This window comes from Labrus mixtus, chromosome 17, assembly GCF_963584025.1.
Source record: "Labrus mixtus chromosome 17, fLabMix1.1, whole genome shotgun sequence".
Lineage (NCBI taxonomy): Eukaryota > Metazoa > Chordata > Actinopteri > Labriformes > Labridae > Labrus > Labrus mixtus.
In genome coordinates, this window is record NC_083628.1 from 8,335,724 (window position 1) to 8,361,001 (window position 25,278).

General features: G+C 44.3%; 1 protein-coding gene across 1 annotated transcript; it reads left to right on the forward strand.

The window, feature by feature from the left end:
• Nucleotides 1-650: 650 nt before the first annotated feature.
• notch1a (notch receptor 1a) lies at nt 651-24,987 on the forward strand. Its single transcript, XM_061060867.1, has 34 exons — nt 651-911; nt 2,099-2,180; nt 8,914-9,176; nt 9,293-9,631; nt 10,600-10,722; nt 10,843-11,076; nt 11,174-11,329; nt 11,423-11,608; nt 12,065-12,178; nt 12,782-12,895; nt 13,009-13,242; nt 13,340-13,450; nt 14,859-15,051; nt 15,149-15,294; nt 15,418-15,531; nt 16,152-16,271; nt 16,385-16,537; nt 16,630-16,858; nt 16,957-17,158; nt 17,245-17,398; nt 17,517-17,701; nt 17,829-17,961; nt 18,045-18,302; nt 18,409-18,521; nt 18,620-19,191; nt 19,280-19,720; nt 19,849-19,994; nt 20,091-20,304; nt 20,422-20,506; nt 20,626-20,788; nt 20,913-21,211; nt 21,325-21,472; nt 21,565-21,662; nt 22,433-24,987. Exons 1-34 carry the CDS (start codon nt 854-856, stop codon nt 23,669-23,671), a joined length of 7,419 nt encoding a protein of 2,472 aa, XP_060916850.1. The 5' UTR covers nt 651-853; the 3' UTR covers nt 23,672-24,987.
• Nucleotides 24,988-25,278: the final 291 nt, after the last annotated feature.

The following is a 25,278-nucleotide window of genomic DNA, read 5'->3' on the forward strand; positions in this document are numbered from 1 at the left end:
TTTGGATGTGACAGAGGTGTATGATGAATGCAGTCAAATAGGTAATTTAGTAGAAACTTCACGTGTAGACTTTTTAAAAGAAAGTCTGCACATCAAGTTCTAAAAGAAAATGTGAGTAAGAGTAGAAGGAAAGGTCTTTCCTTCTTTCCCAGAAGGAAAGACCTTCAGAAGTATTGTTAGCAAAATGAACTAAAAATGACACATAAAGTTGAAGTGCTCTGACAGGGTAATAATGGCACTGTGAGCTATAACATGAGAGCATTTCTATTTCCTGATCTGCTTTTGGACAAAAATGTTTTGTATTTCAAACTCAGTTCATTTATATCAAGAAGTTTTACACTTTACATGAAAGCGTTTTTTTTTTTTTTGTATTTACAGCATCAAATGAACCTGAGACAATAAAAGTAGCCCAACATAATCACCCCAAGATTTTAAGTGATGTAGAAAGTTAAAAAATGTTTTGTATACAACTTCAGTTAAAGTATCTTTAACCTAATATTCAAATATCTATAAAGTGTGAGGTAGGTCGAGTGTTAGTGTCTCCTGCAGCATGAGGAGAAAAAAGAGAGAGAGGCGGGAGGGGGGGAGGGGGGGCTAAGGGGGGTGAGTGGGAGGAACTTGTAGAGTTGCCTGCACATTTCATTCAGAACTCGGAAAGCAGCAGGTTAACATCTATGAACTGAGCCCCCGTGAAGACTTCTGCTCTCTTTCTGCTGGATTTACTCGTTTTCTTTGCCGAGGATATTTATTTCTGATTTTTTTTTTTTAAGCCAACATCTGGAGTATACCAAACTGCGGATCTATGCGCACCCTACGTGGGAGTCAACGACGTTTGTGAAGCTGAACAGGAGGAATGTATCGTTTCTTTGTGAAACTAACATTTCTGATTCCTGCGATCGTCATCACACAAGGTAAAGAAAGAAAGTGCTTTTCTGTTTTTTTAGAGATGTGTTGCAGAGAATGAGAGATAAACACTGGAGAGCATGACTGAGGAGCAAGTTAACTGGAACAATTGAAAGCAGTCCTTAAAGAAGTTACTGAATAATCAATACGTTCGTTGCATTGTCTGTTATTGGGTGATTTTTTTTTAATCTCACTTGTTTAGTATACAAATATAACTCAAGATGAAAAAAGCTGACGAAGCCATGTAAACCTTCCATAAACTTTAAGTGGGTTATTAAAGAGAGTTTCTTGGTCGTGGGAATTAATTCACTACAAGTGCAGGAGCCAAGTGCTGTGGTGCGTTTGGCTGCGGACTTCCCCAAGTGTACTCTCGTTAAAGTGAGGCTATTTTACAGACTTAACTGTTTACTGTGTCCACACAAACACTCCGGGCCATTATAATATAATCGATCCTGTACTTTTTAATACAACGATTCAAAATGAGAAAGTTCTTGAATGCGAATTGATTTAAAATGTTATTTGATTTTAGAGTGATATTGAAGTGAAATATAATACTTTGTACCTGTGTTAATACAGTTTTATTCTAATATGAAGTTAACCGGTTTTAGAGGGATAATTGAAGCCGGTGTGTGTGTTGGTGCAGGAGGGACGCTCGGAGGGGGCTGGGGGGGGGGCACCTTTTGTCTGCATGTGTGGGAGACTGTTGTGGGTGGGGGGTGCTGTTATACCCGTCTGCCGGTAAACAATGCCCGAGGAGAGTGTTTTATGGCTCGTGCTGGACTCTGATTTCTTTTGTTCCGCATCTGAGCTCCGCAGCTGCTGCGCTTTCCCCGCAAAAGCGTGCCCCCCCCCCCCCCCCCAAAAAAAAAAAAAGCTATACGCAACACGCGCTCTGATGCCCTCACCGATGTCCACGACAGGCTTCTTTCCCAACCAATATCCCCTACGGATGACTGTGTAACAAATCAATTAAAGATCAGCGTGAGCGCGTGTGTGTGTAAATCAAAAAAGGAAAAAAAAGAAATTCCTGTGAATAAAGATGAATTAAATAATTTCACTTATGAATAATTCCCATATTTGAGCTAATCCTTACTAATCCTAACAGCTAGTTGAACAGTACAGATGGCTGATATATTCCCTGCATTCTGCCGTCATGTTTTGCGATGTTTTTGATCAACTTTTCTGTACTCAACAGGTCTAAAATGCTCCCTACCCACTGAATCATGCCTGAATGGAGGATGGTGTGAAGCCACCTCCAATGGAAATGGAGAATGCAAGTAAGTAACCAGAAAAAAACCCACCAGCAACAAGATGTGATGCAGCAGATGTTGCACTGCAGACCATCACAGAGCATTGCTGCTTCCTCTCTAATTTGTGTGTAACCCCCTTTTTTTTTTTTGCCATGTTTTGGAATTTGAGCCGCCTTAGAAGTGCAGTGTAGCGTCATTTCTGGTACTTGAAAGTGCTTTTTGGTTTAAAAAGAAAAGGGGCCACATATTCGTCCTTTCATTCAAGCTTTTGAGAGGGCCCCTGTACCCAGCAACCAGGGGCCTTAAAGGTTTTTTTTTTTTTTTTTTAATCTGCTCTGGTGTGTGCCCCGGTACCCCGCCAGGAGCTGCATTTCTCTGCAGTGCTGCACACTTTCCCCAAAAAGAAAAGAGTGAAGTAAAAAACCATAGTTCCAAGAGCAGTAGTTGGACAAAGCTGCTTCATCCACACACGCACTCACACACACACACACACACATCAATAGGGCCCCGTTAATGAATGCAAGACCCCAAGCAAAGTGAGAGGACGCGTCCAGTCCTAAATCTTGTTTTTCTGTCTTTTCATGGGCGACAGCTGGGGCTCGCCCGCCGCCCGTCACCCATTGTCCTGCAGTCAGAATAATGCTGTGTGACTAATCTGAGTAGGGCTTCCCATCATGCCACAGCCACCCCAAACACCACAACACACACCAAACCCCTGCCATAACCCCCCCCCCCCCCCACCCACCCCTTCTTCAAACCCCCACCCCTCTTGTCTCCTGCTTTCTGAATGGTTGCACCCCCCCCGCCCCCCCCCTCTACCTCCAACCCCAACCTCACCCGCTTATGATCTCCATTAGAAGCCAGATGGCTGTGAAATGTAATTGGATTGGATGTCAAGAGAGTGAGATTAATTGGAATAAAGTGCAGAAATTTGAAGGCAAACAAGTGGGAACAGACAGAGGAGCAGATTGTGGGCAGTTTGTTTGGGATATGGATTCATGTTAATGATTTGTGGGTGAGAAACCTAATATGTTAACATATTTCCATTTAAGCTAACCTGCATTTAGGTTGATTATCTTACTAATTCACCTTAAAATCTTCTTGTGCAAGAAGTCAAATTGTGAGGTGAAATTAGGATGACTTTGACAGTAAGGAACTTTTGAACACTGTGTCATCTTTTTCATCTATCTGCAAAGAGAATCAGGGGTGGCCTGGTTTACCCTGAGGGCATCTTGGTCATGGCAGGCGCTTCCCTGGTCTGTAGAGGACAAGGGGGAGCTAATGAAGAGCCCATGCTGCTAGCCCGAGGCCACCAATTCACGATATCTAATCTGCACACTCCACACACACAGACCCCCACACGTGTGCACACACTGAAACTCTCCCTCCACCCTCCTCTTCCTCCTCCACAAAGCTGTTATTGTGGTCTCCATCTCTGCTCGGTCCAATCAAATACACACAGGATGAGAGCATCACTTTACCCACCAGCTCTCTCTCTCTCTCTCTCTCTCTTCCTCCCTGCTTTTCCTGCCATTAATCATTCATCCCTGCCAAGCCAGGCAGCCATCAGTCACGGGAGCAGTGGGAGATTCAACACTCAAATCATCAGAGGTCAGAGTGTAGCAGAGGAGGAGGGGTGTCCAATAAGTCAGACTTTTTTCATCACTTTTTGATATTTGGAGCAAGTTTACTATGTCAGACGTATTATGACATAGGTGGAAAGTCCTCCTGTTGACGCAAGGAAAGGCAGACTCCAAGTTCAGACTGCTGAGGAGTTAAAAGAGGTTGAGATGTGCATTTTCCGTCATACAAAGTAATATTGAGAGACAAAGTGCATTGCCAAACCTCATTAAACCCACATATGTTGCATTTAAAAAAAAACATTGAGTCATGTTATGCATTGTGGTTTTTTTTGAAGCACTGTGTAAGCATAAGGTGACACAGATTTGAGTGGTAAGGTACATTTAAATCCTCTTTCAGTACTGTTCCCACGAGTGTTGAGAACAGAGAGTGAAATCACATGTTGGCATAGAGAACAGGGTTAGGCTTGGTGTAAACTGTGGTAATCAGACGTCTTATGGATGGGTTTAGTGGGATTAAGTCCATGTTGAAACAAAACTGATATCCCATCCTTCCTGCAGGAAAGAACATTTTCTGTCCTTCACGGTTCTTAAATTAGTCACCCATAATTAAAAAAAAAAAAGTAATTTTCAATAGGCCTATGGATCAATCTTGGGAACAGGAACCGGCTTGTGACCTGTTCTCTAAATTCCTTTAAAAGTAACATTGGGTTAAGCATTCGTTCAGGGACACCGATGTCATCTGTATCTACAGTACAAAGGCTGAGCACAAGAAAGGTAAGGAGTTTGGTCTGGGAAACAGCAAAAACATTCATTAAAAGTCCCTCAAGATATGCATATTTGATGTATTTATACCTCAAAATTAATTAACAACATGTGTTTCTATTTTACACATTTAAATAAGTGATCTGAAAGTTACTTTACCACAACTGAAGGGAGTCAACTCAAAGCACTCAAATGATCTGGTGGCAGTCAAGCTACCAAACTCTGCCAAGCTAGGCTAACTACGTTTTAGAATAGCTGTTTTTGACTATTTCTCCTTGACCAGCTTTATCTCCTATCATCCTCATATTTTTTGTTGGTCATAAAAACAAATAAGTAAGGTTGTATTTTTATCAAAACCAATACTTTGTTTAAAACAGGAATCATCAAGATGAAGTAAAGAAGGTTTAACACAGGTTTAACTAGCAGTGGGCAGTTTGGTTCGAAAAGGCAAAGGTTGTATAGCGTTAACTTGTATAATGTTAGTCTTTTATGCTTTTTAGGTTTACTACTTTCCACAGATTAATTCATGAAAGGAGAAGGCCTAAGTTTAGGGAAAATCAGAGTGTCTAGACATTAAGGGTGTACTTCACTTTGTGGTAATGGTAGAGGGGACTCGGGGGAAAAAACACAAGCTGCTGTTATGGGGAAGCACGTCGGTCTAGCTAAGCGAAGTAAGAGGTTATCTGAAGGTCTGGGGCTTCCTGTTTCCCATGGTGCTGTTGTCGTCTTGTAATGTAGGCAGCTTAAAAATGTGTAGGGGCACTGCATTGCGTGAGTCAAATTTAGTTTCCATTTGTGACACAGTTATGAGGGCACACCGGGGTTGAAAGGTTGTTGCCCTTAACCCTGCCTTTGCATGACTGAGTGCCTGTAGATGCTTGTTTGCTGAAATAGAGACTGTTTTGGTCTGAGGTGAATGTTAATAATAAACCCAGAAAACATCTCAACTGTCTCGCTACATGCTTGTAATGCTGCAAGACGTCTGACCGAAATAGACTCCAGGCAGAAAAAATTTACTGAAAGCCTGCTGTGGTTGGTGAAGGCAGACCTTGCACAGAGATGTCTGGTGTTGCATATTGCTGATAAAATGTCTCAACCATAAACGGGGTCTAGAGCACCACTAAAAAGATGTTCCACTCTCTCTTGAGGAATGTCGCTCTTCATTTGTCCTCCTATAGGATTACCAAAAGCAGGTCTCTGTTAAGGCTCAGCTCCGTGTGGGCTTAAAACGAATCAGGAGCACTGCTGGGTCAAGTGTGCCTGCTGGTGTTGGGCTTTTATTGGGGTTTAAGTTCTAAGGCCGCCACTCCCCTGGTTGGGCCCATTCCCAGGATGCCAGGGCCCCTTTAATAGAGCAATGAATGAAGACGATGTGCATTTAATCTTTCAATTTTCTGTCTCAAAAACACCAACAAGAGGCTACTGTAGATAGAAAACTTTTTTTTTTTTTTTTTTTACAAATATTTCCATACATCTTGACAGGGGCCTCTCTGTGGACTTGGGGATCCGTTGAGTCTGGAGATCCTCAAAGCGGGTCAATCAAAGCTGTGCTGTCAGGGTAAAGAGATAAGAGGCTATCTGGCTCTAGTGGGTGCTGAAAGTTCACAGGCCCAAGCACAGGCTGTCCAGTGCAGAATTTTCCAGCATGCCAATGACGCATCAAGCATGGGACAGTGGAGTAACTGGGTTGGATGTTTATGCGTGCATGTTTCCTTACTGTGTTTTAATGACATGCTTGACAGGAAAAGTTATCAGTTTAGTTAGGTCTCATCTCCTATACCAACATTTAACATTGGTATTGGTACATGGTATTTTATGTGTGTGAAAGTGAAAGTGATTTTGTTGTCATTAGTCAAGCAGGTGCTCCTTCCTTATCTGACCCTCATAAATATGTCCACCTTGGACCTTTTAGGGAGCGGGACAGGAAAAACTAGTAGATTTTTCCCCCCCGAGATAAATCTCAATCAATCATACATATTTGTTCATAAAAGCTGAATCACAACTAAAGTGTTTTCATTAAACTTAATGAGCAGAGCAGGTCTAGACTGTACTTATTTTTGTAACACCAGTGAGCGAGCACTTGGCAGCAGTGTCACAGAAAAGCTTTCGTCTAACAGGCTGAAACCTCCACAAGAACCAGACTGATTTTCTGAGGGCCATATGCTGCAGGATAAAGAGAGACAGACAGAAAAAGGGAGAGATGGATTAAAAGAGTTGAGATCTACCTGTATACTTCAAACATTGCTCAATGGCTTTCTGAATGTGTTTTTTAGTTAAGTAGCTGAGACTATAAGCTGTGGTATCAAGCCTGTTTATTCTAGTGAAGTGAAGATCATTCATGTGGTGGGAGTTCAGAGCCTTACAGACCGTATACATTTCTAATTTCCTCCATCAGAGCGTCACTGTCCTGTTCTTGGTGTTACTAACAGATGTGTACCCCAAAGGTCAGACTTCGGCTAATGATTACACACATTCAAAGGAGTATCAGCTAACTAGACGAAATAAATGAGTGGGAAAGAACACAGACAAATGGTCACTTATAAGAGAAAAAGGGGGAGAGTGAGTGTTAAAGTGATATAAGACATAGGGGAGATGGTGATGTTTGACTTGAATAAAAAAAAAGTGTGGAATAAACAAAAAGAGTGTAAAAGTCATACTCGCATGATAACTGTACGCCCGTGTCAGTCATTTACATAACTTTCCACAGCAGTGGCATTTCCAGTGCACGGTGTGATTGGCTTTGTGTCGCAACATAAAGTCATCCCCGAAATGGCAGATGGTAGATCAGGCCCAGCGGGGGAGAGAAGGCAAAGAGGCCGTCCCACAGTCACAAAAGTGTTTGGGGTCAGAGATCAGGGAAGCATCTGCTCCGGCCTGAGGGGACATTGCAGCGCCGGGAGAGACCTGTTGCCGTGGTGTGTGCTGCTCGGCTTTTCAGCATGTGGGTGGATCTTTATCCGAGACTGGACTGACTGCAGGACAAAGAGGATCTATTACAGTTAGTAAAGGTGGAATGACACACACACGGGTGCACACACCAGTACATCTGTTTCATTATACCTCGGAAAATAGTGATTGGATTTGAAACCGAATCAGTTCATCAGCTATAGGTGATAATTCTGTGTTTTCATAGTAAAGTGAAAAGGGAAGCAGGGAAACTTCAAAGACAACTCAAATGCATTTACAATCTTCTGCCAATTGCGACTGTCTGGGCCCCCTGTGGGGCACAGGAGACTGTTAAAAACTCCCTGATTGGTCTCACCCAACTAAGTCAACAAGGGAGATTTCAGCAGTCCCATGTGACATAAGGGGAACACTGTTAAAAGCAAATTGCAGTGAGCTGTAAAAAGCTTTTGTGGAAGAGAAACAACAAAAGGGAGCAAAGAAAAGCTGAATGTGGATCGATGACAGAAACAAGAAGTGGAACTAGGGGGAAGGAAAAGTCAGAAAAAAGGAAATTAAAAGAGGAACAGGTAAGGAAGAGCGGAATTAAGAATGGATTTTGTTGTCGAAGTGGGGGTGAAGAGACAGAAGTTGCAACAGCTGACTTCACATGGGTTCTTTATGTCCCTGGAGGCGAGGTTTGGCTTGCCGGCACCCCCATCTGACAAGGGGACAGAGGGGAGGGAGTGAGGGGGAGGGATAAGGAGGGTGGAGGAGGAGGAGTCCTGTCCAACAGCTGCCTTCATTAACATGCGCACCTGCTCCCTGTGGAGATCTCAGAGGCCAACAGATGCCGTCCACTACACATAAACACCCACACGCTCGCACGAGTATGTACACACACTCACACAAGCCCAAATTCAAAGATAAACACTTCTTGGTGAATTTTGATGCTCCTGCACATGACTTGAGCATGAAAACGATTTTCTGTGACTTTTAGAGTTCAATCTCAGTAAATTCTTTGTACTTGTTTTTTATTGTGAACTGGTAAATACAATTTTTTTTTGAAGAAACAGTGGCCAGTCCTCATACTCCATTTACCCAGACAGCTCAATCTATGTGACTGTAGCAGCATCTATGCTTAGTGTGGATAGGAGACAAGCAAACAACGGCTTAAGGCCAGAATACAGAGCTTCATAGAGGACATCCAGAGTCGGCACAGTCCCCTTGATCTCCAGGGTCACTGAGGATGAGTGTGGACAGCGTTGGGGCTAAAGGTAGATGGGAATGGGCTGTTACTGCTAGACTTTTCTGTTGTCCCGGCAGAATGTGTTTTCAAGGTTCTGAGGGAGTCTAATCCAGAGAGACACACTAGAACAACATGCCGTCCCCATTGGGACTTGCCTGGGCGGGAAACTTTAACCCCAGCCTCCCCTATACTCCCCCTTTTGTTCTGCTAATTGTTCCCATGATCCAAACAAAAAAAAAGATCCTCATTTTCTAATCATTCCTCCTTCTCTGTCTACTCACAGGTGTCCCACTGACTATGTAGGAAACCGGTGCCAGTATCCAAGTCCCTGCAGCCCTTCACCCTGCAGAAATGGTGGCGAGTGCCGAGCTATTTCCCATGGCAACACATTTGATTTCAAGTGTGTGTGCCGCCTGGGTTTTACCGACCGGCTATGCCTGACCCCCAACAACCATGCCTGCATGAGCTCCCCCTGTCGCAATGGGGGCACATGTGACCTCCTTACCCTCACTACATACCAATGCCGCTGCCCACCTGGCTGGTCAGGTATGAAAATAAAATTTGAATAATTATTCAAATAATAACTTCTACACTTTTATTTTCCTCTGTCCAACATGAAAAACTTTTGTTAATGACACTTTTTCACCTTTTTTTTTTACAAGGTAAAACCTGCCAGCTCGCCAACCCATGCGCCTCCAATCCCTGCGCAAATGGCGGCCAGTGCTCAGCCTTTGATTCCACCTACATTTGCACCTGCCCGTCCGCTTTCCACGGTCAAACCTGCAAGCAGGACGTCAACGAGTGCGCCCGAAGTCCAACCCCTTGCCTAAACGGTGGCGTGTGTGTGAACGAGGTGGGCTCCTACCACTGCCGCTGCCCTCAGGAGTACACAGGCCAACACTGCGAGAACACCTACCTGCCGTGCAGCCCCTCACCATGCCAGAACGGAGGAACCTGTGTGCAGAAGGGAGACACCACCTATGACTGCAGCTGCCTGCCAGGTAACACTCGACCATATATATGCAACCATATATAACATCATTACTACAGCACCATGCTTACAAACATGCCATCAAAAGGGCTTCAGATTGGAACAAACATTTGTTGCATATGTCTAGTGCAACAATGAAAAAAAAACACACTTTTTTTTTCCAATTACATCAGTTGACCTAAAAAGCAGTCTGTTGTTGTCGTAGTAAATTCTGAGTGTGTGGAATGAGTGATCTCTGGTTACCTCCCCCTGCCAGCCTCGACTGGCAGGATGCAGACGTTTCCTTCTGATAATCGCTGGAGAGCTCCAACAACACTAAAGATACGCACATACACACAAATGTATAGATACACACCCTATTCATGGGGGTCACACACGTACAAAAATGACTTGTGTGGTAGGCATCTCTATTGTATTGGCACTCAAATCAGTTGTGTAAAGCTTTGTTTAATCTCTGTGTTTTCTGGCGTCTCAGCAGTTGTGAAAAAATGCATTTATATTTTGCTGTAATGTGTTATTGGGATCATTTAAGCTTCAGCTGCTTTTTTTGTCTGATTGCATTTCAACAAAAAGAGAAAGCTGTTTAGATATGCGGATAATGAGGTGTATTTTGCTATTGTGTGTTAAAATTTAACCCATGCTGTGGGTGTTTGTGCTGGTATGTGGCCAGATAGCCAAGCTGCACGGGCACCTACAGAGCTCCGGGTTGATAGTTAATCAGACAATTCTGGCTGTAAAACACCCACTCATGCCTTTGATGTCTAAGGAGGAGGCAAGTTGACCTGTCATCCACAGGGCATTAAAACAATATGCCACGAGGATGTGGCAAGCTTATCTTTTCCTTAAGTGCACAATGTGATAACGAGAGGAAGAAGGGTGTGATTGTTAACTAAAGTAAAATGTTGCTTAATCTTTTTCTGTATCTTTATTACTCCTCTCCTTGTCTAATTTTGTCTTGTTGGCTCCCTTTTGCTTCAGGCTTCACAGGTCCACATTGTGAGCATAACATCGATGACTGTCCAGGCCACAACTGTCAGAACAATGGTGTGTGTGTGGACGGTGTAAACACCTACAACTGCCAGTGCCCACCTCATTTCACAGGTGAGGCTAAAAGCATTGCAAAAACTCCTTCTTTAGTTTAACTTTCACAGTAAATCAGGAAAAAAGTACAGAAACCAAAGATGAACCTCTCCTAACGTTTGCAATTTTAAATGGATTCAGGTCAATACTGCACTGAAAATGTGGACGAGTGTGAGTTGATGCCCAACGCCTGCCAAAACGGAGGGACGTGCCATGACACTCACGGCAGCTATCATTGTGTCTGTGTCAACGGATGGACGGGAGACGACTGCAGCGAGAACATCGACGACTGTGCCAGCGCCGCTTGTTACCAAGGTGCTACCTGCCATGACCGCGTTGCCTCCTTCTTCTGCGAGTGTCCCCATGGGCGCACAGGTATGACCAACTCCAGCTCTGCCAGATACGCACACCTTAACAAAGGTATTCATTATTTATTAAATGCATAATCTTTCCTTTGTTTGGCTGCCCACAGGTCTGCTGTGCCACCTTGATGATGCCTGCATCAGCAATCCATGCCAGAAGGGCTCCAATTGTGACACTAACCCAGTCAATGGCAAAGCGATCTGCACCTGCCCCCCGGGTTACACTGGGTCAGCCTGCAACCTGGACATTGACGAGTGCTCCCTCGGTAAGTTCTGAAAGCAACTGTTTTTTTTGCTTCAGTTATTCCTATTATGCCTTATGATCAAATATTACAACACCTTGTTCCTTACATTTGTAGGTGCCAACCCCTGTGAACATGGTGGTCGATGCCTTAACACCAAAGGCTCTTTTAAGTGCAAGTGTCTTCAAGGATATGAGGGACCTCGTTGTGAGATGGATGTCAATGAATGCATGTCGAATCCTTGCCATAATGATGCCACATGCCTTGACCAGATTGGGGGGTTCCATTGCATCTGTATGCCAGGTAAGAGCACTGGTTGCAGGGTTGTGATTTTTCCTGATTTAAGCAAGGGAATTAAGGGAATCATGAGGGAAACAACAAACAGCAGTTCAAACTGCTGATGCAAAATAACTATTCAAGTCCTTATGTTTTCAAAAGTATTCAAATGAATGCTTTTAACTTGTGTGAAAATGTTCCTAATGAACACTTTTTTAAATTCCACACAATAGATGACCCAATCAAAATTATGAAATGCTGCAGAAAATGCACTAAAATTGGTCAATATTTGTGTGTGTGTGTGTGTGTGTGGCTGAGGTGGGGGATTTTTTTCCTCCTTTTTTGTCCCATACCAATCACATTCCTGAATATTGAACAGGGAAAGAAAGGGGAAAGCTGAATGAATCTCAAGTTTTGGACCGTTGTTAAGCTGTTGACTGTGATAAGAAAATAAATCTAACTCCTGTGTCTTTGGAATTTCAGGCTACGAGGGTGTGTTCTGCCACATCAACACAGACGAGTGTGCCAGCCAGCCTTGCCTTAACAATGGAAAGTGTGTTGACAAGATCAACTCCTTCCACTGCGAGTGCCCTAAAGGTGAGAAAATATCTGGGGCTGTGAAAGATGATGGAGTTAATGGAGTGAAACCAAAAGTTTATTGGTTTTCTCTTTGTCTCTTTTAACCCCTTTTTGTTTACAGTGTTGGGAGCAGCCTAGGGGCTATAAAATAGTGCATCATTAACTTAGCTATCAATAAGTAGAGCATGCCAAATATGGCTCACAGATTGAATGTAAATGATTTACTACTTCTAATAGTGTCACTGAAGTTGAGGGGTGAAGAGGGCAGGGTGGATCAGGTCGCGGGAACATTAGCATATTTGGCGGGCATGAGAGTTTGAGTTAGAGCTTAGCGCCAAAATTAGGGGGCAGGGATTGGTTTATAGCCGGTAAGCTGGAGACTATTGTACTGTGGTTTGAAAGAAAGATTTCACTGCACAGTGAGAGTTGAGGAAGGGGGGGGGGGCTGAGGTGGAAGAAGTGTTATGGAATGGTTCGTTAGGACCTTCAGTGTCCTCGCCGACCTACTTCAGATGCAAATTAGGAGTTCTTGCCTCCATTTTCGCATTATCCAGGTGGTAGATTCACAGAGTACAACTAGCTAAAATGTTTTTTTTGTTTTTTTTTACAATGCATTTGCAGGTTTCTCAGGGAATCTATGTCAGGTTGACATTGATGAGTGTGCCAGCACCCCATGCAAGAATGGAGCAAAATGCACCGATGGTCCAAACAAGTACACCTGTGAATGTGCTGAAGGTAAACCTCACACAATTTAATTTCTAGCAACTTTTATCTCTTTTTTCTCATTTATTCCTACAAAAATTGCCATCATGCTATCATATTTACGTTTCTTTTTTTTTGTTGTGCAGGATACTCAGGTCAGCACTGTGAGACCGACATCAATGAGTGCTACTCTGACCCCTGCCACTATGGCACCTGTAAGGATGGCTTGGCCTCCTTTACTTGCTATTGTCGCCCTGGCTACACTGGCCGCCTGTGTGAGACCAACATCAACGAGTGCCTAAGCCAACCCTGCAAGAACGGTGGTACTTGTCAGGACAGGGAGAACACGTATATTTGTGCCTGCCCAAAAGGAACTGCAGGTAAAACTTTGGCAAAACCCTTCGCTCTGTCTGTTTTTCTAATAACATTTTGAGATTTCGCTCCTATTGTTTGCTTACGTTTGTTTATAATTCACAGGTTTCAACTGTGAGGTTAACCTGGACGACTGTAAGAGCAAACCCTGCGATTACGGGAGGTGCATCGACAAAATCAACGGCTATGAGTGTGCATGCGAGCCGGGCTACACAGGTGAGCACTGGGTGGAGTTTACAGGTGCAGGGGGGTGGGTCCCCTGAGCTTTGGGAGGGGCAGGTAGGACAGGTGGCTGGCGGGTCCACTCCCGCGGAACAATGGTGTCGGGTTGCCGGTGTGCTAAGAGGGGATGCGTGGGTAGAGAAAAGGAACACAGCCCCCAACCTGATACACACACACAAACACACAAAGCACTAACTTTGTTAGCTATTTCAAAAGGCTGTGACGTTGAGCCTGTACGAGTCTGTAAGGTGATACTTTAAAAGGACAAGAGGTTGATCTTTAATCACACTGTGGATGTTTATAAGCGTCTCACAGTGTGTTAAATCCCATAAATATCTTAACAGTTTTTTTAAAATCCACCTGTAACCCAGTACAATATAAAACTGTGGTAGCAGTCTTACCCAAACAAGTGTACCACTCTTGTCTTCCTCCCTTTCATGGACCCAACTGAGCCGGTTCTGACCGGTAGTGGCTGTGTGTCTATGCAAGAAAGGGGGCAGGGAAGGACAAGTGTGTGTGTGCAGGCTTCTGTGCATCCCTCCTCCTCTTCCTCCCCTCCATCTTTTTGTGCTGATGGGGTGAGTGTGGAGGGCATGGCGGGACGGAGACACACAGGGACAGAGGACTATTGTAACTGAAGATCAGGCAGTTGGGCCCTCCCCTCCTGATTGATGAAGAGTAGATGAGGAGGGGGCTGGGTGGGGGATCAGAGGGGGGGGGGGGGGTTTAATTGTTACTCGACTGTGTGTGAAAATGGTCTGGCCTTCTGTCCCTGTAAACAGCCCCTGGATGGGGGGTAGTGAGTGTGTGTGAGCGTGTTTGAATAGGGAGAGTAGCTGCAGCCATCATCCCCTCTCCTGGCAGCACCTCCCCCCTCTCAGATCCAGCAGAAACCCTCCTTCTGCCTATTCAACATGGCCCCTTTCAATCAATAGAGGAGAAGCAAAGGGGACTCCAGGGGCCGCCAGGCTAGGCACACACTGAGGCTGCTACGGCTTCTGCCTGTTGAATGTTCAGGGAGTCCTTAGTGTTCTCTAGCTCACCTATTGTCCAAAAGCCGAGCACAGCACCTCAGATAGCAGCTTGAAAAGGCTCAAAGAATACAACACCGGAGAACAAAATACCCAGCTGTGGGGCTTTCAAAATGGCCAGTGATGTTATTTTTCAATTCACATCGTTCAATCAAGAAATATGCTCCATGGGGTGCCCTGGTAGCTCACTTGGTTATAACAGCATTTGGTTTTGATTCCAGCACAGGCCCTTTGTTGCAAGTCATCCCCCTTGTCTGTGACTAAACTTTCCTCTGCCTTCTTCTGTCATTATCAAATAAAGTCATGATAGTCAAAAAGTACCGTTAAAATAATCTAATACACTCCTTAAACCACATATCTTCATCTTTTAGGAGCGATGTGTAACATCAACATCGATGATTGTGCCATCAACCCCTGTCACAATGGGGGTACATGCGTCGATGGCATCAACAGCTTCACCTGCCTGTGCCCAGAGGGCTACAATGACGCCACCTGTCTGTCTCAGGTGGATGAGTGTGGAAGTAACCCCTGCATCCACGGCCGGTGTCAGGACCTCATCAATGGGTGAGCACAGACCTGGTTTTGAGCGAATAAGGAGCATGAGTCGAGTACGCATAAAATAAATGGGGCTGCATCTAAAGCTGTTTATTTTGCAATATAGCTACAAATGTACCTGTGACTCTGGCTGGAGTGGCCCAAACTGTGACATCAACAACAACGAGTGTGAGTCCAACCCGTGCATGAATGGGGGAACCTGCAAGGACATGACCAGCGGATACCATTGCACATGCAGAGTCGGCTTCACTGGTCAGTTAAAATCTCTTTTTGCCAAGCTCTTTCTTTTGTGGTGCCACTGCTTACTAGTGAGTGACTGTGTGCCTTGTCAGCCTGTATCTAACCGCAGTGTGTTCTCTAATCCCGCCACTGTAGGACCTAACTGTCAAACTAACATCAACGAGTGTGCCTCCAACCCGTGCCTCAACCAGGGCACCTGCATCGACGATGTGGCCGGATACAAGTGCAACTGTTTGCTGCCCTACACTGGTACGACATGCAACTCCTATTTTCATTTGAAGGATCAGACTACTTCCTGGGTTGCTTGATCTTGGTGGCTGCTTACTCAGCCGTTTGGATATATCTGAAAATGTAAAGACATTCTTCCGCAATCAACACAGATGGCTTATCCTGTCCTGCTTTGTGTTGTGTTAAGAAAACATCAACCAGTGGCAACTAAAAGGGGTTGCCTGTTGCCTTGGTATTTTCTGTACGGAGAGATCAGCCCGTCTGCTTTGCAGGAACAACAGTTTACTACGTGTGTGTGTATGTGCATGTATTGGAATAACATGCCACAAAAGGCGCGTATAGGCAGGAGAACTGGAGCCGGCTGCAAGCCCAGTTCCAACTTCCTGTTTCCTGTCTGTGATCAAACAATAGCAGGAAACAGGAAGGCCCTTCCTGTTTGGCTCAGTCGTCATGGAAATGGATAAGGAAATTGAATGGAAACTAGGATTTATGTCACTATTGAATTTTAAACTTTTGCAAGGGCCTGAAAGCAGAAAACCTAAATGGTACATTTGTTGTTTTGTGTTCAAAACGAAAGTCTGAATCAGTCCCTTCATATTACTAGCGTAATGCAAACTGTGGTCATACTTTTCTGCCACCAGGTGAAAATTGTGAGACCCTGCTGGCACCCTGCAGCCCCAGACCCTGTAAAAATGGTGGTGTATGTAAGGAGGCAGAAGACTACCAAAGCTTCTCCTGCATCTGCCCTGAAGGATGGCAAGGTATGAATCCATTTATCACTCCTGTTGCCCACTGTTAAATGCATACCCATCCGTAGATATATACAGCACATCCACTGGTCATTGTAATTAACTATCTTGTACTTCCCCTAAAGGCCAAACATGTGAAATCGATATCAACGAATGTGTGAAGAGCCCATGCCGCAATGGGGCTATTTGTCATAATACCATGGGTAGCTACCAGTGCAAGTGCCAGCCAGGTTACACCGGCCAGAAGTGTGAGACAGACACTGACGACTGCAAACCAAGTAAGGCACAGAATTGATTCAAGTTCTCAAATGGTCTATCTTTAGAAATGCTGAATAAACTTTAATTTAACTTCCTCTGTTCTGTGTTTCAGATCCCTGCAGTAACGGTGGTTTGTGCCGCGATGGCATCAACACGTTCACATGTACGTGTCTGCCTGGTTTTCGTGGGGGCAGATGCGAGCAGGACATAAATGAGTGTGAGAGTAACCCCTGCAGGAATGGCGCCAACTGTACTGACTGTGTCAACAGCTACACCTGCACCTGCCCGCCTGGCTTCAGCGGAATCAACTGTGAAATCAACACCAACGACTGTACTGACAGGTAGCTCACATTCTCCAAAAACCGAAATCTGAACTATTAAAAGATAATCAACCAAAAGCATGGTGTTTTAACACAATTCTTTTCCTGTGATTCTTCAGCTCTTGCTTCAACGGGGGGACGTGCATGGATGGAATCAATGCGTTCACCTGCCTGTGTTTACCTGGATTCACTGGCAGCTACTGCCAATATGATATCAATGAGTGTGACTCCAAACCATGCCTCAATGGAGGATCTTGTCTTGACAGTTATGGGACGTACAAATGCACCTGTCCTCATGGCTACACCGGAGTCAATTGTCAGGTACAGTGAAGTCAGCTTTTTTTTTTCTTACTGATTTCTCCTCCATATTTATAGTTGTACTCAAGTGTTTTCTGTTTCCCTGTTAGAATCTTGTGCGCTGGTGTGATTCATCCCCCTGTAAAAATGGAGGCTCATGCTGGCAGCAGGGAGCCTCTTACACATGCCAGTGTCAAACTGGATGGACTGGCCTTTATTGTGACATCCCCAGTGTGTCCTGTGAAGTCGCAGCAAAACGTCAGGGTATGATTGCCTGTCCCTTCATTCTCAAAACATTAATGGAGCTTTTCTATTTGAATTGGGCGTAAAAGTGCTTGTTGTAATTTTATTAAATCTGTATTTCCCTCCATGTCAATTTCAGGGGTGGAGGTGGCTCACCTGTGCAGGAACTCAGGCCAGTGTCTGGATGCTGGAAACACTCATTACTGCCGCTGCCAGGCCGGTTACACTGGGAGTTACTGCCAGGAACAAGTGGATGAGTGTTCACCAAATCCTTGCCAGAATGGAGCTGTCTGTACTGATTATCTGGGAGGCTACAGTTGTGAGGTAGGTTAATCCAACAGATTTGATCTCTAGATATGATGAGTGATCTGATTGATGAGAATTGCTGTCAAAAGTGTATTTAAAAAATGTCATACAATTCTTATATTTCTTTTTCTTTTTACTTGAAAAGTGTGTCCCTGGATACCACGGTGTGAACTGCTCCAAAGAGATCAACGAATGTCAGTCACAGCCATGCCAAAATGGGGGCACCTGCATCGACCTCATCAACACATACAAGTGCTCCTGCCCCAGAGGAACACAAGGTACATCCCTGAAAAGTAGTTTTCCATTCATCCATTGCGTTTAAACAAAAACGTGGTTATAACTTGTTTTCTTACCTTGTTAGGTGTCCACTGTGAGATAAATTTGGATGACTGCACCCCTTCCACCGACCCACTGACCAATGAGCCAAAGTGCTTCAACAACGGCCGTTGTGTGGACCGCATAGGAGGGTACCAGTGTGTGTGCCCAGCAGGATACGTAGGCGAGCGCTGTGAAGGTGATGTTAACGAGTGTCTGTCAGACCCCTGTGACCCAAGGGGATCATACAACTGCATTCAGCTCACCAACAGCTACCGCTGTGAATGTCGCACTGGATATACAGGTACTAATGTGCATCTAGCCGCACATAAAAATACAGCAGTATGTCTCTTTGAAGTGTCATTATGGTGTACAAATGGTAACAAGTACATGTGGCTCCTGTCATCCAGGTCAGCGTTGTGACAAAGTGTTTGATGGCTGCAAAGGAAGACCCTGCAGGAATGGAGGAACATGTGCTGTTGCCAGCAACACACCTCATGGTTTTATCTGCAAATGTCCACCTGTAAGTACAGCTTAGTTGTTTACGAATACTTTTACAATCCCTTTTTTTATAAAGTAAAGTACAATTATCTTAACCTCTGTCCCTGTCTGTCATTCCAGGGCTTCACTGGCTCTTCTTGCGAGTATGATTCTCACTCCTGTGGGAATCTGAATTGCAGGAACGGAGGCACATGTGTATCAGGCCACCTTGGCCCACGCTGTCTGTGTCCTGCAACATTCACTGGGCCTGAGTGCCAGACCCCCACTGACAGCCTCTGCATCTCAAACCCCTGCTACAATGGTGGAACTTGCCAGATCACCCCAGAAGTTCCATTTTTCCAGTGTAGCTGCCCCAGCAATTTCAATGGCCTGCTTTGCCATATCCTGGACTATTCCTTTGTGGGAGGTTTTGGCCGGGACATCACCCCACCTCCGAAAGTTGAGGTTAGCTGCGAGATTCCTCAATGTGACGAATGGGCAGGGAACCATATCTGTGACTCCCTCTGCAACAACCATGCCTGTGGCTGGGATGGAGGAGACTGCTCACTTAATTTTGACGATCCGTGGCAAAACTGCTCTGCAGCTTTGCAGTGTTGGCGCTACTTTAACGATGGGAAGTGTGATGGCCAGTGCAACAGTCCTGGATGTCTTTATGATGGCTTTGATTGTCAGGGGCAGGAAGGACAATGCAAGTAAGTTTACAAACAGAGAACATTTTGGGGGGGCTTCTTGGAAGAATGAAAGTAACAGTACTAATCCAATATCCTTCATTTCTTTCAGCCCGCTCTATGACCAGTACTGTAAGGACCACTATGCAGACGGTCACTGTGATCAAGGCTGCAACAATGCAGAATGCGAATGGGACGGCCTGGACTGTGCCAATAATATGCCAGAGAAGCTGGCAGATGGTCACTTAGTTCTGGTGGTCCATATTCCCCCAGAACATCTTAAAAACCGTTCTTCAACCTTCCTCAGAGAGCTCAGCAGCGTTCTTCACACCAATGTAGTGTTCCGCCGTGATGCCAAAGGAGAACCAATGATCTTCCCATACTATGGCAATGAACAGGACCTTGTTAAACACAGCGTGCTGAAACGCTCTGCAGATGGCTGGCCTGAGTGGGCTTCCGTTCCTGTCAATGTTTTGGGTCAAATGAAGGAGAGTGTGTCTGCCATTGTCACCCCTCGGAAACGCAGAGAACTAGATCCCTTGCAAGTCAAAGGGTAAGCACCACTGTATACCTTTGTGAGGAGAATGTATCCATACATATTATGGAAAAGCAGAAAAAAGTCAATACTTGGATTAAAGAAATGTACCAAATGTTAATCCAACTCTCCATTTCCACTCATAGATCTATTGTGTACCTGGAGATTGACAACCGTCAGTGCTACCAGCAGTCAAGTGAATGTTTCCAGAGTGCCACTGATGTAGCGGCGTTCCTTGGAGCGCTGGCTTCTAGTGGGAATCTCAATGTCCCCTATATTGAAGCTGTCACCAGTACGTAACTCATCCACAACGCTTTCTTAAATATATTCAGTGTGTTAAAAAAAAATGATCGCCAGTAACACATGATTTTTTTTTACTATCTCTAAGGTGTGAGACCTACCCACTCCGGTCCAGAGCTCTACCCCATGTACGTTGTCTTCCTTGGCTTGGCTGCGTTGGGTTTTGTCTGCCTAGGTGTTCTGGTGTCCCGCAAGAGGCGTCGAGAGCACGGCCAGCTGTGGTTCCCTGAAGGATTCAAAGTGTCAGAACCCAGCAAAAAGAAACGCAGAGAGCCGTTAGGAGAGGATTCTGTTGGACTTAAGTAAGTGACTTAGCTATTATGTCGACCCGCAGCTTGGGGTTTTCTTCACCCTTGCCTGTCAGAAGTACATTTTTTGTACCTGGCATGTAAGTTTAACCTGCTTGCTCTTCCTAACAGGCCTATGAAGAACTCTGACATCAATCTTATGGATGACAATCAAAATGAATGGGATGATGAGGATCCAGACTGCAGGCGCTTCAGGGTAAGACAGATAACTAATATGAGTCAAACAACTTCAATTTGTTTTTGAACTTTCTTCTCAACTGCTTTTTTTTTTAATGTATTTCGGATTCTGACGTTGAGATGCTTTCTGTGTTTTAGTTTGAGGAGCAGGCTATGTTGGATTTAAGTGACCGTACCGACCACAGGAAATGGACACAGCAGCATCTGGATGCAGCTGATTTGCGTATCGCGTCCATTGCTCCCACCCCTCCTCAGGGAGAGATCGAGAATGACTGCATGGATGTCAATGTCAGAGGACCAGGTTTGTACATTAATCTTTATGCACTAAACCTACCGTGACAACCTATTAAGATTTTGTTTTCATCTGTGACAAATGATAGACACATGCCCGGGCGCTTATATAATAATCTCACATCTTCTTTCAGATGGGTTCACACCGCTGATGATCGCTTCCTGTAGCGGGGGAGGCCTTGAGACTGGTAATAGTGAAGAAGAAGAGGATCCCTCTGCGGAAATCATCTCTGATTTCATATACCAGGGTGCCAACCTTCACAATCAGACTGACCGCACAGGTGAGACTGCCCTCCACCTAGCCGCTCGGTATGCCCGCTCTGATGCTGCCAAACGCCTGCTGGAGTCCAGTGCCGACGCCAACGTTCAGGACAACATGGGCCGCACTCCACTTCACGCTGCCGTGGCTGCAGATGCACAGGGAGTGTTCCAGGTAAATGCTTCCCCTACAGGAGTCTCCCAAGTTTTCTTGGCGTTGTTTTTTCTGACAAAGTTCGTCCCGCATCTTAAAAGCACTTGACTTAACAAGAGTTTTTGTCCTTTCAGATTTTAATCCGAAACCGCGCCACTGATCTTGATGCCCGAATGCACGACGGAACGACACCGCTGATACTGGCAGCTCGGCTGGCCGTTGACGGCATGGTGGAAGAGCTTATCAACTGCCATGCTAACGCTAATGCCACCGATGATTCTGGTAGCTAATGTTATCATCATCTCTCACATTCCATAGAGGTCCCTCGGGTTGTTGTTCTGATAATCAACCGTCTCCTTCTCCACTATCTGCAGGTAAATCTGCTCTTCACTGGGCCGCAGCTGTAAACAATGTGGAGGCTGCTGTGGTGCTGCTGAAAAATGGAGCCAACAAAGACATGCAAGACAACAAGGTATGTGAAAAGATTACAATGGAGGTGTTTTATGAGAATCTAAATCCACAATTTCTTTCTCAATTTATAGAATAAGGCCTTGACTACATTATAGAGAGCATCTAAGAAGTTTTAGAAACACAGGTCAATCCAAATGTGTGATATTTTTATGTAATTTGCCCTGAACTTTCAAAACTAAATAAATTATACAGTCAAAACATAGAGAAAGTAATATGTAAGCTATACAGCTGTTTACACTTAGTGTTAGCATGTTGATACACTGTCGACCATTGCCTTTTATGCGGTGGTTGGAATTGAGCTACATAATATAGCACTACTACAGAGCTTTCATTAAATAACACATTAAAAGGTGTGGGAAAGAAGAATAAATATTATAGCTTATATTTGCATGTGTTTTCTATCTGATAACTTCGACAGGGATTTAAAAGCTTTTCTTGTAACTTGCTTCTGTGCCCTTCTGTGATTTTGATGCAGAAAACTCAGACTTGTTCTTTAGGGTTGCACTTCACCACAACTTGTGATTGGCCACTCCTCAACAGTCTTGAGAAATTATCTAAGTAGAATATTAGCTGCTATTTGATGAATGTTTTGCAGTACTGTAGTTTTGAACAATTATTCTCACCAAGGTTTTTGTGGATGTTTATTGGGAATCAACTTTGATATGATATAAGAATTCTTTACTATTTCAATCTAAAAATGTACTAAAATGAACACATTTACATTTAAAGAAGTGTTCCATAGTGTAATAATTTATATTTTTTGCCTTTTAGGAAGAGACACCGCTCTTCCTTGCAGCTCGTGAGGGCAGCTTCGAAACAGCCAAAGTTCTTCTGGAGCACCTTGCCAATCGTGAGATCACTGACCATCTTGACCAGCTGCCTAGAGATATCGCCCAGGAGCGCATGCACCATGACATTGTCCGCCTTCTAGATGAGTACAACATTGTCAGGAGTCCTGGGCTTCACAGCGCTCCCCTAAGCAACTCCAGCCTCTCCCCACCGCTTTGCTCCCCCAATGACTACCTTAGTAACCTCAAACCCTCCCTCTCTACCAAGAAGGTTCGCAAACTCAGCTCTGGCAAAGGAGGGAAGGACGGGGGTAAAGATAATAGAATGAAGAAGAAGAAGTCCCTGGATGGGAAGGGTAACTTGCTGGACACTTCAGCCGTCCTCTCTCCGGTTGATTCCCTTGAGTCGCCACATGGCTACCTGTCTGATGTGGCCTCTCCTCCCATGACATCACCGTTTCAGCAGTCACCACCCATGTCTTTAAATCACCTACAAGGCAATGGAGACTCCCATATGGGCCAGTTGAGCATGGGTAAAGATATGGGCTGTATGTCTTTTGACCCTCACCCGCCCCGTCTCTCCCACCTGCCTGTGTCCAGCCCAGGCAGTCAGAACACATCTATAGGTGGAAGCAGAGGAGGCCAGTGTGAATGGGTCCCCAGGATGCACCCAGGAGTAGGCCAGCAAGGTGGCTTCGCCCAAGCACCACAGATAACCCACAACATGATGGGTCCTCTGCATGGCGTCAGCACTGCCACTCTGTCTCAGATCATGGGGTACCAGAACCTGCAGACCAGCCATCTCAGTCCATCTGCACATATGATGCAAAGGCAGCTCCAACACCAGAATTCCAACTCCGCCACAGCCGGACAGTCCCTCAACCAGACCTTCCCCAACATCGAGCTGAACGGCTCCGACATGCAGCAGAACAACATTCGCTCTATGTCAATCCACACTGTAATGCCCCAGGAGACGCAGATCCTCGGCACCCAATTCCTCACCCCTCCCTCCCAGCACAGCTATTCTGGCCCCATGGACAACACACCCAATCACCAGCTACAGGTGCCTGACCACCCATTTCTAACCCCCTCTCCTGGCTCCCCTGACCAGTGGTCCAGCTCGTCCCCACATTCCAACATGTCTGACTGGTCTGAAGGCATCTCCAGCCCGCCTACAAGTATCCATTCACAGATGAATCTGATCCCAGATCAGTTTAAATAGAGACTTTTAAAATGGACAGAACTCTTTAGTGGAAAAATGATATGAAAAAAAAAACATACAGAAAGAGAGTGACAAACCTTTTTCAAGACTGAACATGCTCCTTTTTTATTATCAGTTTTTATACTAACGACAAGAACAGTTTTAGTAATTTTGTATTTATTTATGTGCTTTTTCGACCTGAAATATAAAGAAGATGCTTTTATATTTATGCTTTTTAAAGGTATTTTGTTCTGTTATGTATGGAAAGGCTAGAAACTGTTTAAAAGGAGTGTGTATCAGAAAAAAAAAAAACTCCTTGATGTGTACACTGGCTATTTATTTGTGTCTTGTGTTGCTTTATTCACTGGATTTATTTGAATCTTTTAATGCATCCACCTTCTTAAATTTTATTTTTTGGGATATGCATTGAGTTATGTTTGTACAGATTTTTTTTCAGCTTATATAGATTATTTTAAATTGTTCAGTATTAATTATATTTTAATCTCCTTTGTCTTGTTCAGTGAGGTTTTGTTACTAAACTACATTTCACTAAGTCTTACCACTGAGTCTCTGTAGATGATGATCAAATATATATTTAAAGTATCACCGTTCATATTGTTGCTTGCTACACTATCCTCTCTTTGCAGAATTATAAAGAGAGCTGAGGTAGCTTACATTGGAGATTTGGGACCTGAAACTCAGAACAAATATCCCTTATTGGTTGAGAGATGTTTTTCAAAAAAGAGCGGAAAATGAATCTAAATCAACCTGAGCCTATTTTTCATTAATTTATGGTCTTGACCGGTGCTGAGTAATTGATTTTAGATCAATTATGAAACAGGAATGTTTCGTTCATATTGTATCTCTAATCAGTGAGTATGGTTACCATGTTTAACTCTTTTAAGCGTTAAATCGCAGACCTGTTGTAGAAAGCTGTTACATTTGCCACAGTTAAAAATAGTGCCAGTGTGATCTTTGTTTCTCCTAAGAAAAGCAGTGTATTTGTGAGATTTGTTTTATAAAAAAGATTGTTCTTAAGGTGGAGAACATTGTTTGTGAATGAAATGAAATGGGGACCTTTGTGTGTGTGTGTGTGTGTGCGTGCGCGCGTGTGTGTGCGTTCAATGACATTGACTGCACTTTGTACAGGAGTGTAGTGAAAGGTGTCTAAATGTCACGTTTTATAAACTAATTCTGAGATAAGAGGTTTTTAAGAAAAGATGTAATTCAAAATCAATGGTCATGCAAAGTAGTTTGCAAAGAAGTATTTCCTGATTCAAAATGTATTGTAAAAATTGTCTTGATTCAATAAAAGATGCTGTTAAGTTTAAGATTAATTCCTGTTTCACTTTTATTTTCTGGCAGTAAAGCCACCTCATTTTTACGTCATTGAATTGAATGAATTAGTAAAGTCAGGGTATCTCCTCAGGCGTCTGGCGCCCTCTAGTGGCCATAATGAGGTAGTACCATATCAGGTAAACGGGCACTGTTGCTAAAATTATTGCAGTTTGTTCCTGGATATATTTGACTTGATAAATATTTGGATTCCTCCTTATAAATCATTTCACAAGCAACATGCGGTTTGATGTGCTGATAGCCAATTGACCCAGAGAGACTCTGTTTCAAGA

What these genes read in the sequence shown, in the direction of transcription:
- notch1a (XM_061060867.1), top strand. Translation starts at nt 854, where the DNA reads ATGTATCGTTTCTTTGTGAAACTAACATTTCTGATTCCTGCGATCGTC. An exon ending in CTGCCCACCTGGCTGGTCAG is followed by an intron (nt 9,177 to 9,292) that starts GTATGAAAATAA and finishes TTTTTTTACAAG; the next exon opens with GTAAAACCTGCCAGCTCGCC. An exon ending in GGGCAGGAAGGACAATGCAA is followed by an intron (nt 19,192 to 19,279) that starts GTAAGTTTACAA and finishes CATTTCTTTCAG; the next exon opens with CCCGCTCTATGACCAGTACT.